The sequence below is a fragment of the Cryptococcus neoformans genome, chromosome 4 (assembly GCF_000149385.1).
Source record: "Cryptococcus neoformans var. neoformans B-3501A chromosome 4, whole genome shotgun sequence".
NCBI classification, from domain to species: Eukaryota; Fungi; Basidiomycota; class Tremellomycetes; order Tremellales; family Cryptococcaceae; genus Cryptococcus; species Cryptococcus deneoformans.
Window position 1 is genome coordinate 1,207,242 of NC_009180.1, and position 13,818 is coordinate 1,221,059.

The 13,818-nt window shown below is 48.2% G+C and overlaps 6 protein-coding genes across 6 annotated transcripts in view; 4 read left to right on the top strand and 2 right to left on the bottom strand.

Annotated features, from left to right (window-relative positions):
* The window catches only part of CNBD4190 (hypothetical protein), a gene marked incomplete at both ends in the record, with an annotated part of 3,471 nt that extends 2,541 nt beyond the window's left edge, over positions 1 to 930 (top strand). The window contains 3 exons of the mRNA XM_770597.1: positions 1 to 172; positions 225 to 833; positions 883 to 930. The exon at positions 1 to 172 is cut by the window's left edge and continues 42 nt beyond it. Coding sequence (XP_775690.1) covers positions 1 to 172; positions 225 to 833; positions 883 to 930 — 829 coding nt within the window. The remainder of the gene's footprint in view (positions 173 to 224; positions 834 to 882) is intronic.
* Positions 931 to 2,496: 1,566 nt separating this feature from the next.
* On the bottom strand, positions 2,497 to 3,038 carry CNBD4200 (hypothetical protein; the record flags this gene model as incomplete). Its single annotated transcript, XM_770598.1, has 3 exons — positions 2,497 to 2,624; positions 2,674 to 2,898; positions 2,954 to 3,038. The coding sequence occupies 3 exons, from the start codon at positions 3,036 to 3,038 to the stop codon at positions 2,497 to 2,499; spliced, it is 438 nt and encodes a 145-aa protein (XP_775691.1).
* A 374-nt stretch (positions 3,039 to 3,412) lies between these two features.
* On the top strand, positions 3,413 to 5,269 carry CNBD4210 (hypothetical protein; the record flags this gene model as incomplete). Its single annotated transcript, XM_770599.1, has 8 exons — positions 3,413 to 3,514; positions 3,582 to 3,630; positions 3,699 to 3,759; positions 3,834 to 3,853; positions 3,911 to 4,000; positions 4,066 to 4,580; positions 4,631 to 4,891; positions 4,943 to 5,269. 8 exons carry the CDS (start codon positions 3,413 to 3,415, stop codon positions 5,267 to 5,269), a joined length of 1,425 nt encoding a protein of 474 aa, XP_775692.1.
* Positions 5,270 to 5,833: 564 nt separating this feature from the next.
* Positions 5,834 to 8,036, top strand: CNBD4220 (hypothetical protein; the record flags this gene model as incomplete). Its single annotated transcript, XM_770600.1, has 5 exons — positions 5,834 to 5,877; positions 5,923 to 6,205; positions 6,259 to 6,958; positions 7,027 to 7,166; positions 7,221 to 8,036. 5 exons carry the CDS (start codon positions 5,834 to 5,836, stop codon positions 8,034 to 8,036), a joined length of 1,983 nt encoding a protein of 660 aa, XP_775693.1.
* Positions 8,037 to 8,759: 723 nt separating this feature from the next.
* On the bottom strand, positions 8,760 to 10,139 carry CNBD4230 (hypothetical protein; the record flags this gene model as incomplete). Its single annotated transcript, XM_770601.1, has 4 exons — positions 8,760 to 8,788; positions 8,842 to 9,715; positions 9,767 to 9,951; positions 10,043 to 10,139. 4 exons carry the CDS (start codon positions 10,137 to 10,139, stop codon positions 8,760 to 8,762), a joined length of 1,185 nt encoding a protein of 394 aa, XP_775694.1.
* A 1,938-nt stretch (positions 10,140 to 12,077) lies between these two features.
* CNBD4240 (hypothetical protein) lies at positions 12,078 to 13,061 on the top strand (the record flags this gene model as incomplete). Its single annotated transcript, XM_770602.1, has 5 exons — positions 12,078 to 12,289; positions 12,337 to 12,407; positions 12,455 to 12,462; positions 12,514 to 12,683; positions 12,740 to 13,061. 5 exons carry the CDS (start codon positions 12,078 to 12,080, stop codon positions 13,059 to 13,061), a joined length of 783 nt encoding a protein of 260 aa, XP_775695.1.
* Between the last annotated feature and the right edge of the window lie 757 nt (positions 13,062 to 13,818).

Genomic DNA, 13,818 nt, shown 5'->3' on the forward strand with positions numbered 1-13,818 from the left:
TGCCGCCGACATTGAGGCTGGCAGAGTCAGCATGAAGATGACCAATAAAGAAAGAGGGAAGTTCTTTGAGAGCAATTACCAATGGGATCTGCTGGCTTCCAGGAACATCTGGGCCTTTGGGCCGGACGAAAATGGGCCGAACGCGTTGATTAATGACACCCTGCCCTCCGAGGCGAGTTGATCTCTTTTTACAGTTATAAATATCGCTGACAGAAGGGCAATAGGTGGACAGTAAGCTCTTATCGAGCGTCAAGGAAAGCGTGAAGCAGGGCTTCCAGTGGGGTACCCGTGAAGGACCTCTATGTGACGAACCCATTCGCGGTGTCAAATTCCGCATTCTTGATGCCTCTCTCGCACAAGAACCTATCTACCGAGGGGGCGGCCAAATTATCCCAACCGCTCGACGAGTTTGTTACTCCTCCTTCCTCCTGGCCACCCCTCGTCTTCTCGAACCTGTATACTATGTTGAGGTTCAGGCTCCTGCCGATTGCGTCGCCGCTGTGTACACAGTCCTCTCTCGCCGACGTGGCCATGTCACTAAAGACATTCCTAAACCTGGTTCTCCGCTCTACACCGTCAAGGCATTCATTCCTGTGCTCGACGCAAACGGATTTGAAACTGATTTGAGGACCGCAACATTGGGTCAGGCATTCTGTCAAATGAGCTTTGACCACTGGAGTGTTGTGCCTGGAGATCCCACTGACAGCAGCATACAGCTAAGACCTTTGGAACCGGCGATGGGACAGAGTTTAGCTAGGGATTTGGTCCTGAAGACCAGGCGAAGGAAGGGTTTGAGTGACAGTATCGCTGTGAGCAAATACTTGGAAGATGAGGTAATTATGATGTGTTCCTCATGCGAGTTATACTGACAATCATTCTTAGACGATCATTGCTATCAGCGCATCTGGTAATGCAGATTTGTTGGGTTAGAGTCATAGCTGGAAGTATTCGGAAAAGTGCTTGTTATCATGCATATTCACGTCGACTTGCTGTTCTACTTACCTCAGATATGGGCTCTCAGCCTTCCGATGGTAAGCTTTGTGGCATTATCTGCCATAACTGGTGCGTACAGAAGGACGCCTGGTTTTGTGATACGTCCATGCTATTCCAGGAAGTAGCAAATACCCGGGTATGTACTACACAACGGTGCAGAACGGCCAACTCCATGGTACCATCAAGAAGAAATATATACTTCCCTTAGTGCATGGCAATCCACTAGCATCAATATTCTCATGATAAAGTACTGAGAAGGATTAACGGATTGGGACTCGTTAAAAATCAGATAACAGCAAGCGCAATCCTCACCCTCTCGCTGTCTTCTGTCATGTGCGAAGGGGGGGCACGCCAATTAGCAATAGAGGAAGCCCAAGACAACAGAGCTAAAAGACAAGAAGAAAGCAGGAAAAAGCACAAAATTACAAAGACGCTCGAGAGGTGAGGGATGTTTTGGTGGCATGGTGTACATGTTTCATGTACATGTAACGACAGATTTTTCTCTTCATTAAAGAACAACTTTAGCTGTCATTGCATACCCTCGGGGATGATGATGGCTCCCGTTGTCAATTGTTGCTGTTGTCTTTTTTATATCTTTTCTTACATGCAGTGATGAAACAAATGAGAGTGCTACGGAGTACTGCGTGACTACTCATGGTTGCCGCACAAGTACAGTATTCATCACTATTATGATTACGATATATATATGTTGCAGGCACATGTGACTTCAGTTCAAGAATGTACACAGGTCGGGACAACTCAGTCGGATACAAAAAAAGATCTTAATTATACTTCAATCGGTGGTCCTCGGCTTGTTGAAGTTCGAAAGCACGTCCACTCCTGAATAAAGCATAAAATTTTTGAACGGCAATCTATACTGGATCATAAGCTAAGTTTTTAATTAGACGCACGAAGACAATTTTTCCAGCCCATACCAGCCGAACAACAGCAGTCCATCGCCTTGAAGGCCATCTGCTCCGATACTGGAGCAACAGTCCAAAATTTCCATGCTTCGTATGTCTTTCCCCGGTCCATTGCCGCGGCCAGCACCTTTAACCTTACATATCCTAAGTGACCGTTGAGCCAGCACCGGGAGCAGAACAACGACCAACCAATACTAGTTTATAGAACGTTTTCCGCCTTCAAGGAGGTGCTGAACCATACTGTGCCTTGATCGGGACATGCGTCAGTGTTACTAAGCCTGTAGCCTGTTCACTGATTTTGATGGACGTTGCGTAGCTCTGCTGTTGTACCACTGAAGACATCCGTTGCTATGAAATGAGTGACCGCAGAAAGTGAGGAATAGTCTCAGCCAATTTTTCGCGGCACAGTGCGCAAGTGTCAAAGCAATGGCTCTCTCAAATGATTAACTCATTCGTGTACGGATCGATGGCTGAGATGTGGCGTTTCATTAATCATTAATATATGAAGAGACTCTTAACCGTAAAGCACCAGACCCGAACCCAAGCGATACCCCATAGTGACTTGTAATGTAAAATAAATCTATGATGCAGGGGCAGCATCAGAGCATTTCCTTCGATTTCTGTTAGGGAATGGAGTAGTAGGTAATTTTGGCGGGTTCTTGACGGAGGCATTGTCACCTAGTTCGGTGTGCTCTGTTACTCGAAGTTCTGACGGTGTCTTTAGCTTTATCAACATAAGGATAACTAGGGTACCCACTCCATGCGCCGTCGTCACTCCTGACACCTTGCACAACATTCCTTTTCAAAAACCTAGCCAGTTCCTTCCACTCTGTGATGCGCTTGGCAACGTCGTCTACACCGATACTTTCCTCCGAAATGGGTATGACAGGTGGGGAAGAAGCGGATGGTGGAGGGGTAAGGGTGGGAGAAGAGAAGGTGGCACGAAGGGCTGTAAGCAGGGCATGGTGTCGAGTGGAGTCGCCTGAAAAAGGATAAACATGGGTCAAGGAGAAAAAAAAGTGCAAGGGGCGACGAACCCTGAAAAGTGATTCTGGCTGCGCGAAGGACTTCACGGTAGGCAGATCTTGCTGCTGGCTTGAGAGCTGCCGGGAACTTGGTCATGCTGTAGGGAGAGAACGGTGAGGAGAGCGGGTGTGTTTAAGTATTGAGATCAATGTTGAGATGATGTCGTTTTCCGAGACGAGATAACGGCGTTTCTGACGGACTTGAGAGCTTATTAACATGATTTATGGGCGGAAGCAAATATCAGGCACCGGAGAAGATCGATCAGGCAGTCAAAACAAGAATTTCGGTTCGCTGATTTGCGACCACTTCTTCTCGCGCCGGTTTTGGCAGCCATGAGCATATTGCAAAGAAAGTTTGCGGCGCTGTGGCTGCCAGTAGTACAACAGTGTTATAAATACACGAACATGAACACCCGCTGGTGACTGTTTTTACCGATCTTAATTCGTGAATATAGCCTCCACAGAGGCGGCATGCTCGCTACTTTCAACTTCTGGTGGATGGCCGCCTTCTTAATCCCATTCACTGCACTGGAGGTGGAAGCAGTCGTGACTGGTGAGAAGTGGTGTAACAGTGTGCGTGTTATAAAGTTATTTGCCCTCTTGACTGGCACATGCTTATCCTACAATGCCTCCTACTCAGTATCTATGTGTTACTGGTAAACATGATAGCTCACAAAAGCTTGATCAATGTGAGTTTCCCAAGGACCATGTCATTTAGAACGGTCTCTTCTCTAACTATCTTTGATCGGAACTGTAGACACTCTTGAGCCTCCTCAAGGGAAAAGCATTACCAGGGATGATTTTGGATGGATAGCTATGTGAGCATTTACACTTATTGCATCTCTCATCCGTCATGTCTATGGAAACTGATAAGACAATTGAAACCTTTCAGTGGATTCGGGTCGACCATGGGCAAGTCGCCACCGTAATGAATGAAGGAAAAGAACGCACGCTTATGGTATTAAAAAGCTAACACGCCGATGGTTATTACTTGGCCCAATTCTGATGGAACCATTACTCTTTCCCAACGAGAAGCAAGCAGCAATGTGATGCCAACTGGTGCGTTTATCATTACCCGCTTATCTTAACAAAGCAATGTTGATGAATCCTCTGAATTTCTCAAGTCGTCTTATCACCATCACGCAAGGCGACTCTAAAGTCTTCCCTGTCATACTCTAATTCTTCTTCCACTTCCATCACGTTTACTGTCCCCTCGAATTCTTCCATTACCAACCAAACCTCTTTGATTTGGGCATACTCTAGGAAGAATCCAGGCAACTCTGCTGTGAATGCTATGATAAAGCAGCACACTGCAAGTGGGAATACTAAATTGAATCTGCTTTCGACACTGATGAACTCGACAAATACGACCATCAATTCTGGAGCGGACTCCGAGTCGCCTTCTGACACTACCTCCCGCCAGGCGCTCATTGCTCATGTGGCGTGCGGGGCCGTAGCAACAATGGCGCTTTTCCCTGCGGGAATTCTGGTTCCCAGGATAGCTAGAGGCCTGACAGAGAAGAGATGGTGGTTCCCTGTGCATGGCGCTGTCAATGGATTGCTAGGATTTGGGTTAGTAGTTGCGGCATTTGGGATTGCAAAAGCCAACTTCTCGGGAGGATACAATTCTACCCATAGAGTCAGTGGATAAATCAATCTTATCGTGTTTAGGCGCTGACGCTGGGGTAGAAACTTGGTCTAGCACTTTTTGTCCTCTGTATCTTTCAAACGCTTTTGGGACTGTTTACGCACTTTTACCAACGTGTTCATCGCCTGCAAACAACCGCCGGTCGGGGCCCAACTAACTTCATCCACATGGTTCTTGGTTTGGTCATTGTTGCTGTAGGATGGAGTACGGTTTGGGAGGGGTTGGATGCGGAGTGGGGTATGTACTCTGGCACAGGTAAACCTGGTATTGGATGGAAAGCTGGATGGGGACTCATTGTTGCTGTGCGTTCCGATTTTGTAGGCTGTCTGCACGGTTGCTAATTGGAAACGCAGCTTGCATCCATTGCATATCTAGGTGGACTCTATCTTCTTCCTCGCCAATCATCATTTGAACACCAGCGTCGATTGTGGGCTTCTTCTCTTGGTCACCCTCCGCCCTCCGTTCAGAAGTCGAGTTCTACCATTAGACAGTCCACTCGCACTAATGGCGAAAGTATGAACATGGCTTATCTTCTCAGTGATAATGGTTACGGAGACCTCCCAGACAACCGTCCGCCGCCTCCTCCGCCACCACGTCTTCTGCCACCCCCGCCCACTCATTTAATGAGGCTGCCTCCTCCTCCTATACCTCCCAATAGGCCTGCGGTGGCACAGTATTAGAGTACATGGTGTTGGTAGCATTTTGGTTCTTTTTGAGGGTGATTATGCGATTATTTCAGTATCTAGCTTCATGGACGTCGCCTGTCATCACAGTACGGAAACAGTCATCTGAGGTAAACAGCCGTCATAGAGTACATAGTGCTGGCCATGCAAAACTTGTCATTGTAGGTTCTGAAACTGTATTGATCTCCCGGTGGTTGAGACCGAGGCAGGCATCGGGGATCTGGAGGGGGATGGAAATGGAAATGGAGATGAAGACGGAGATGGAGACGAGACGGGAGATGGGAATGCTTACCACTCTACGTACTTGCATTTAATTGTATGTATTGTACTGGTACAGCAATCATGTATATGGGGAGACGTACTACTACTCGGGAGGTCGTACCATTCTCCGCGAGACACAGCCACGGCAGCATCCACGGTAGGATATAAATATTATCCGGCCATCGGGCTTTTACCCGATAAACACTATACAATTCCCATCTCCTCTCTCGTCTCCATCTCCATCTCCATCTTCATCTCCATTTCCATTTCCATCCTCGCCTATCATTAACATCTTCCGCAATGTCACAAATGGGTTCAGTCTCGGGCTGGTACACGAACGCATAGTATGTTAACCTGCAGCCTATCAATTCGCAGCTAACAGAATCTAGCGCGGGTACGTTCCGCTCATCTCGCCTTCGAGCTCCTTCACTGTTGCCCAACCGTCAAATTCCCGCGCCCATCCAACAGACCCTCGTCATTGATGCCGCTCACAATGTACACACGGGTGCGGATGTACAGGGAGAAAATGGTAAAAGCAAAGTTAAAAGAAGGGAGACGGTGTTCGGTCCGGATGTCGGCGAAGATGATGAGCCGGGATGGACCGATGGAGCCAAAGAAGAAATTAGTGTTGATGTCGTCAAAAAATGGGTTGAGAAAACCAAGGCTGATGAAGTAAGTTTCTGTGTCGGAAAGTTTCTGAGAGGGCGATGTTGATGCAAGCATAGGGATTGCACCCGACTACAACTCTTCAAGCGTTAGTGAACCTTAAACGACCGACACTGCTTCTGCAGCAAGTTGAGCAATCCGAACCAGTCGAAGAGACCAACAAGCACGATGGAATTACCCCGATCGCATATGAACACCAAAAGGGAGAGCGCGAAGAAACAAACTTCGCTCCACCCTTGCACACCCTCAAATTTTCCTATGACGCTACTACCCCTTCCGTTCGCATCTCTCTTCTTCTATATCCTACGCCCCAACCTCCCATCGAGGGGAAAGAAAGTATTTTGGAGGACCATGAACCCCGATTGCTCTATGACGGCTTGCACCCAGGAGGGTTTGGCCAAGTTTTCGAGCTGCCCAAGAAATTCGCCATTGATTTAAGGTCCGCGATCCAGGTGCCAACTGAGGAAAAGGAGGAGGAAGGAGATGATGGAAAGAAGGACACACTAGTAGCGGATGGTAATCCGGCTGAGCAGGTCCATCAACTTGATGTGGGAACTCAAGGTCAACAAGAAAATCAGGGAAGGAGGAGGTTTGGACTCCTCAGAAGCAACAGGGCTGATAGCGGTGGTCTCGAAGAGTCACAAATTGAGATGACGAATCAGGGTGAAGGGCAGAAAGAAGGAGAGGCAAAAGAAGAGAAGAAGCCTATTGAGCAAGGAATGAGGGTCCTGATAAGAATCGATGGTGTTGGCCCGCAAGGTTGGTATCAGTCATCTTTCTGATGTATAGGAGGGGACGTAATATGCTTGTGCTGATTTTACATTTAGGCGAGTCTTTAAAGAGACGAAATGCCCAACTTACGCACATTCTCATCACTGGGACATGGGTAAACGATCCCAATGGCAGCGAGAACCCTCAAGGTGGCAAGAGAGTGTGGGTCGTCAAAGTTGCCCGCCGTGAAGCAGTTGTAAGTCTTGTTCGGTTTTACTCCGACCCTTCATCATTCTGACATGTTATTTAGATTGGTACACACACATTCCTCCTCAAGGAGATATTTGGTCTTTCTCAAGCATCTTCTTCACCTGCATACCCACCAACCTCTGACGACCCTTACGCTTCCACGCCTAACGAGTGCATCGTTTGCTTGACGTCTCCCCGAGACGTTGTGCTACTTCCTTGTCGACACTTGGTAGTCTGTCGAGAGTGTGCCGTGGGTATGGTTGAATTTGGTGCAGGTAATAGGGTGGCCCGAAGAGAGGAGATGGACTCTGCTGAAACTGGGCAGAATGGTGATGCGTCTGGTGAAAATGGCACTGGCGGTGGTGCTAGCAGCGGAGGTAATGTGCCTCAGGTAGCTGGCGGCACGACAGCAACAGGGAGGGAGAGAAGGAAAAAGAAAGTCAAGGGATGGTACTGTCCTGTTTGTCGACAGCCATATACTTCACTCCTTCGCCTAGCTCTTCCTGAAGCCTCTAACGTGCCAGCTCGACCTTCGTCTCGTGCATCTGTCCGTACAACAAGGACAACGAAATCACTCGCACCCACACTTCCCGACGGGGCAGAAAGGATGCTTGAAAGACTTCGCCCCGAGGGGGCGGGAGATTCTGACGAGGATGCGGATGCAGCCAACGAAGCACAAATTGACGAACCGGAAAGGCCGAGATTTGTGTTGGGAGAAGACAAGGAAGAGATCGAGCACCACGAGAACCTCGAAAAGTCACCAGACCCGGCGATGGTGTCGACTGCCGTTCCGGTCTCTACTCCTGCGTCTGTTTCTGATGGTGAGCACAGCGTAGGTGAAGGCGGCCCCAAGGGATGGAGGGAAGTAGCAGCCTAGTGTGATATGGTTCATTGTGGTGTTTTCAGTTCACATCTATGTGGTGCTTGGCGTACTTTTTCCTGTTTTTGCAACAGTTGGTTGTCGGCAACTTGTATTGTATGTTTAAAGCATATTGTTCTGCTACTTGATCAACGTAATTTGAGAAATATGTATGCAAGATTGTTACGCGACTTACACCCGCTCTACTACATGCTATATGCTGTATTTAGTCTTGCAAAGATACAAGCAAATAGAGCAATACATCCCCCGGAACTTGTAGAAGAGTCGGTGACTACATACTACTACTGCTGTCGATGTCTGGTCGTTGTTCTATCTACATTTTTCTTTTCTCGTCCCACCGACCACCAGATGGATGGCTTTTCGTTAAGAAAGCCAAGGCATGTACTACGCTACATGACATTCTTCCTGTCCCGAGCGCTTGTGTATATCACCTGCTCGTACTGTACAAAGTCAGGACCGCCGGCCACCACTACTACCAAAGCGTAGAAAAAGTACTACACGCATGTTCGGGTTGCTTTCGTCGTCTTGCAAAATGCAATAATAGCTGATAAGATTTCTGAGATCATCATGTGCCATGACATATACGTATATACAAAATCCTATCGCTAAACATATGTACAGAAGCACAACTTTTACACCGTTACAAGCACTACCAAGCAATGTTATGATATAGCAAAAAGGGCACCAGATGCTGGATGCTATCCGTGAATGCCCCTCATTTTATATCCACTCTGAGCCATCGTCCATCACTTTACATAGTCCCATTAGCATCGTCATAACGCCGCCACGTTCATAGGCTCACCTCCGCTTTGCCGTACAACCAATCTGGCCCCTCCCAATTCATCATCCTCGTCTTCACTTTCACTCTCTTCGTCATCCTCGTCATCATACCCTAGTCCGGCATCGCTTTGAGCATATTGCTGCTGCAGCTGTTGAGTGAGGACCTCCTCAAATTCGTCTTCCCCTTCAGCATCCGCGTCGTTGTAATCCCCGCCTTCTGCTAGACTTTGTCCAAGCAGGTTGGCAAATTCATCCATATCGTCTTCCTCCTCCTCTTCCTCTTCCGCTTGTTCTCGAGTCTCTTTCCCTCTAGCTCTAGGCTTTCTTGCGGAACTGGGTGGAAGTTGCACTTCTTCGCTCGCCCCAATTTCTTCATCCGAATCTTCTATATACTCCGCGCTCTTGACTTTGCTACGAGGCGTAGTTTCCGCTTTTTTCCCTTTGGCCTTGCTCTTTGCTCCTGTAGTCTTACCTTTACCACCCTTGTTCTTCACGTTTGTTGTGATGGACCGTGTGCGAGCGGAACCAATGACAGGTATAGGGGCACTTTCAAGAGGCTTATTCCGTGGCAAACTTTTTCCGCCTTTGCCCACTCCTCGATTTCCTTTCAAGTTTTTCAAGTCCTCATGTGGGGGTGAAGTTCCTTTATCTCTTTCACTCTTCTCAGCTACTGTCGTCTTGGCCCTTTTCGTAGGGCGGGGCATTCCTTTCCCTGCTTCCTCGTCCTCTGCCTGGCTGGATATCTCAGGGGGGTCTTCCTGAGCTGTATGAAGTTTTGCTGCAAGCGGCAAGGAGGAAGAAGAGCTTGTACTGGATGTCGAGGTGGCGTATGTATGTGACGCATTACGATTGACAGTTAGATGCAGTGTTGTCGACAAGGGATGAAGCTCAAATGTCTACCGTGGATCAGCCAATACAGTCAATAGATCAGAAGCAGAGGAACTAACGTTATTTTCTTCGTTGAAGATCATCACACACTCTCGACCTTTCATAGTTTCCTCCCTCACGTCGAAAACCTGGGATCCGTTCTTGACGTCAAACACGACCTGTGCGGGTTGGCTGGTAGAAGAACCTTGTGAGGGATAATAAGTACCAGGAGTGGTATGAGTTACTGATGCCGGTTTAAATGCGTCTATAGCGAGAAGATCAGCGATACATCGTTCCAACAATGTCGGTGTCTCGGGGCTGTACAGGCGCAACTGCAGAAGTGCCCAGATACTCACAACGCATCGCTATCAGCTCATCTTCTGGGTGATTGAGGCTTGAGAGGTCGAGGCTGTACGTGCCATGAGGCACGCTGGGTGCTGTCTTGGCAGACATGGTTCGAGGGAGGATACCGAGTTAGAATGCAGCCAAGTATTACAGGAAAAGGGTCGAAGAATAGGAATGGCGCACTTGTAACACTCAGGCAGCCGCCATTGATCGGCTGCTTCGGCTTCTCGGATGTCCAAGTCCGTGTGAATTGCTGATGTCATGACTTTTATCCATGCTTTCGCGTCCAAGCCGAAAACAGCTCAGCTGAAATCCATCGAGTCGTCTAATCTCTCGTTAACCAGCGTCTCCGACTTTGTCCACAACTGTAACCCATTCGAATGTCCTATCAGTACTCCAACCCATATCGCGGATATTACGGTCAGTCCGAACCACCTCCCCAGCCGTATGAGAATCATGTTCCCGTCAAAGAGCAGTTCAAGGTTCTTTTTACCGGCCTTCCCGCGGGGCTCACTTCTCAGGACCTCTACGTGCGCATTCCGTCTTCTGGAGGAATTGATTTACATCAGCTTACCCTGGACTAGGAAGCATTGACCAAGCCACCGCTGAGATTACCCCGTACAACACGTGTATTTAACATGCATCAACCTGACGGGCATTTTCTGGGTATCGCCGTAGTCAGCGTCGATACGCAGGTTGACGCCGAGCGCCTGAGGGTAGAATATAACGGGAAAGTGATCGATCATAGTGAGTTTGATGGCCCCATCTCTGATCGCTCTTGTTGGCGGCTGACAAGCACTAGATTATCGACTATCTGTGCATCACATACTTCCTCTGGGCCACAAATATCCGTCGTTTAATGCTGCTGGGAGCAGTTCTGCGAATCCATCTCAGGGCTTGCAACATACTAGGCCTCGTGCTTCTTCCTCAGCCCGCAAAGCGAATCGTGCTTTAACAGAAAACGCAGAGATGCCTTCAAGCAATGCAAATCAATCTGGGTCCAAAGGAAAGCAAAAAGCTCGCGTTTCGGTTCCAAATAAAAAGGAGAACGGAAAGCCGTTGGGGCTAAAGTTATTGGATAGAATAGGCAAAGCAAACAAGCCGTCAAATCAGATGGACCAAATTGCGTACGTGCCATATATTCAATTCCTTACCTAGCTAATGCTGGCTGTAGCCTCCTTGAAAGACAAAGGGCCAACCTCCAGAAATCTCATCTAGGCGGGCCAGGCAAAGCGTTTGCCATGCGCATACAACCTCCCGTCCCTTCCAAGGATACGACTAAAAAGCATAGAAGATCCAAGGCTGACAAGGCTGCTGCAAAGTCAAACCTCGGAGCTGCTTCTAAAGTGTCAAGAGCCAAAAAGAAGCTCAATGATAGCGCGATGGATGTGGACGAGGATTTGACATTTGAGAATACGGCAAACCACGGACAAGGATACTGGAGGAAATAGACTGAGCCAGAAAAGGGGAGATGCCGGGCGAAACATGTTGTGAGATCAGCTGTGTCAAAGTTCCCGACCTACTGAAGGGTGTGAGGTTTCGGACAAATAGGCAGATGCATTTTGGGACTGACTGGTATATACTCAATGGCCATCATGTGGTTGCCCGGTTGTTGTCGAGGCGAACAAACCTACAGCCGCGAACACGACACCACAAACTGTTACCACTATATACCCACTACACGTATCTCGTAGTTACGTACGTACGACCGACTCAGGACGAAAGGACAGGAGGACTAGGAACGCGAAGAACGAGATGTCGATCTCCGAGACGACGATTACGTATAATGAACACGTGATTTCCACGCGCGCGCTTTTTTGTATCGAGGATTTATAACCGTTCATTCGTCTTTCTCGTCAACCGGCTGGCGATTCCAGGAAGTCCATCCTTTTTTTCCCACTACATTCCCCTCTTGATTACCCTCTTGTCGCCGTCGGCTGCCATTACACGCCAATATCCCATTTGCTCTCATTTTCACCTCTCATTTCTACCTATCGCCCATAAAAGCACTATCTTTGCCACCTTCTCCCCTCCACCACCTCCACCATGGCACCCACACGCCCACCAAACGTCGAAATGGCCACCAAGCGTATCAAGAAAGAGATCGCTGACTTGGCCAAAGAAGACCTCGGTTCCATCATTCTTGCTCCTGAAGAAACCAACATCTTACACTGGAAGGCGAGAATACCTGGACCGGTCGGTTCGCCTTACGAAGGTGGCGTTTTTGATGTGGACATTAGAGTGCCTCATGATTACCCGTGAGTGAATACATATGCAAAGGGGATCATCATTCATTGAGTCGCAGCTTTTCGCCTCCTCACTTGCAGTTTATGACCAAGGTCTATCACTGTAATGTGGCGTCTAACGGTGCTATCTGTAAGTGCCTTCTGCTTGACGACCATACTGTTGCTGATGTTCGTCAGGTCTTGACGTATGTCTATTGTTTTGGATACATATGCAATTAATGCTGAATCTTTCGTAGCTTTTGAAGACCGCCTGGTCCCCCGCCCTCTCATTATATAAAGTCATACTCTCTTTGTCCTCCCTTCTGACCGATCCAAATCCGGCAGATCCCCTAGTTCCACCCATTGCTTCGGAATATCGGAACAATAGAAGAAAGCACGACGCGACCGCCAGAGAGTGGGTCAGAAAGTGAGTTCCAGGAATTCACAAAGATTTGATCGAGTGCTAATGTCGAGACGGTAAAGGTTCGCACTACCTAAATCGAATCCACCACCTGCGCAGCTCAAACCAAAACTTCAGCCACCTGCGTTACGCCGCACAATCTCGCGCTCTCTCCCTGATTCTACATCGCCCGCGCCTCCACCGCAGCTTGCCGGTCAAAGGCGCGTCATTCTAGAAGTGGGAGATTCTGACGATGAAGGCGATATACAAGTATTGGGAGATAGCTCACGGGGAAATAGCAGTCAACCAGCGGCTGTAACGACAAATGGAGCGGGGAGGCAAAAAAGGGCAAGGACTAGTGGACAAGGAGGAAGCGCAGGGGATGCGATCGTCATTGATGAGTAGACACACGGGACGTGACGGATAGTGGATGATAGGGATAGTTCGTGGTATGGCTGTTATGCTGATGTCGTAAGCCATTTTTGTGATATAGGAAGAAAACGCACGGATACTTTCGCTACAGTGTAATTCATGATATGTTATGATTTTTTACGATCCTGCTGGCCTCATATGATAGTACGTTTCGCTGATATTATACAGCCTTGAGCCCGGCGTTATTTGAGGATGCCGATTTCCACGGACGAGCCGAAGTGTTTTTGTCGCCATCTGGATGGTGCATTGGACAAAGATGATAAGTGCAACATCATTTGGACTCAGGCAAATACAGTAGTAAAATAAAAGGCGTACAGCAGAGAGCACGCAGTTTATTTAGATCACGTTTGCTTTGCAGCCATTGTTTATGGATTGGTAACGCACACAGATCGGGCCACCTCTGACAAAATGTCTCCGACGGAGGAAAGAGTATAATTTTTTTATGTTAGAAGTAGTGTTGTAGTACATCATTCCAAGCTTCTACTCTGCTGAATCGTAGTAACTATTTACGAACTGATGAGGCATGTAAATATGCAATCACACACATATCTCTTGTCCGTGTACGATCGAGTATCACTGCCCAGAAACCAAATGCCTTACCGGGGTTTCGGGACTATCTTCGCGTGGCGGATTGTTATGACGCTGTCGCGTCTTCGGTCAAGATGGAACGCAGGCGTCCATATTCCTGGCTCTCATCTCCAGTCTTACTTCCTCTTGCAGCACGAACTTG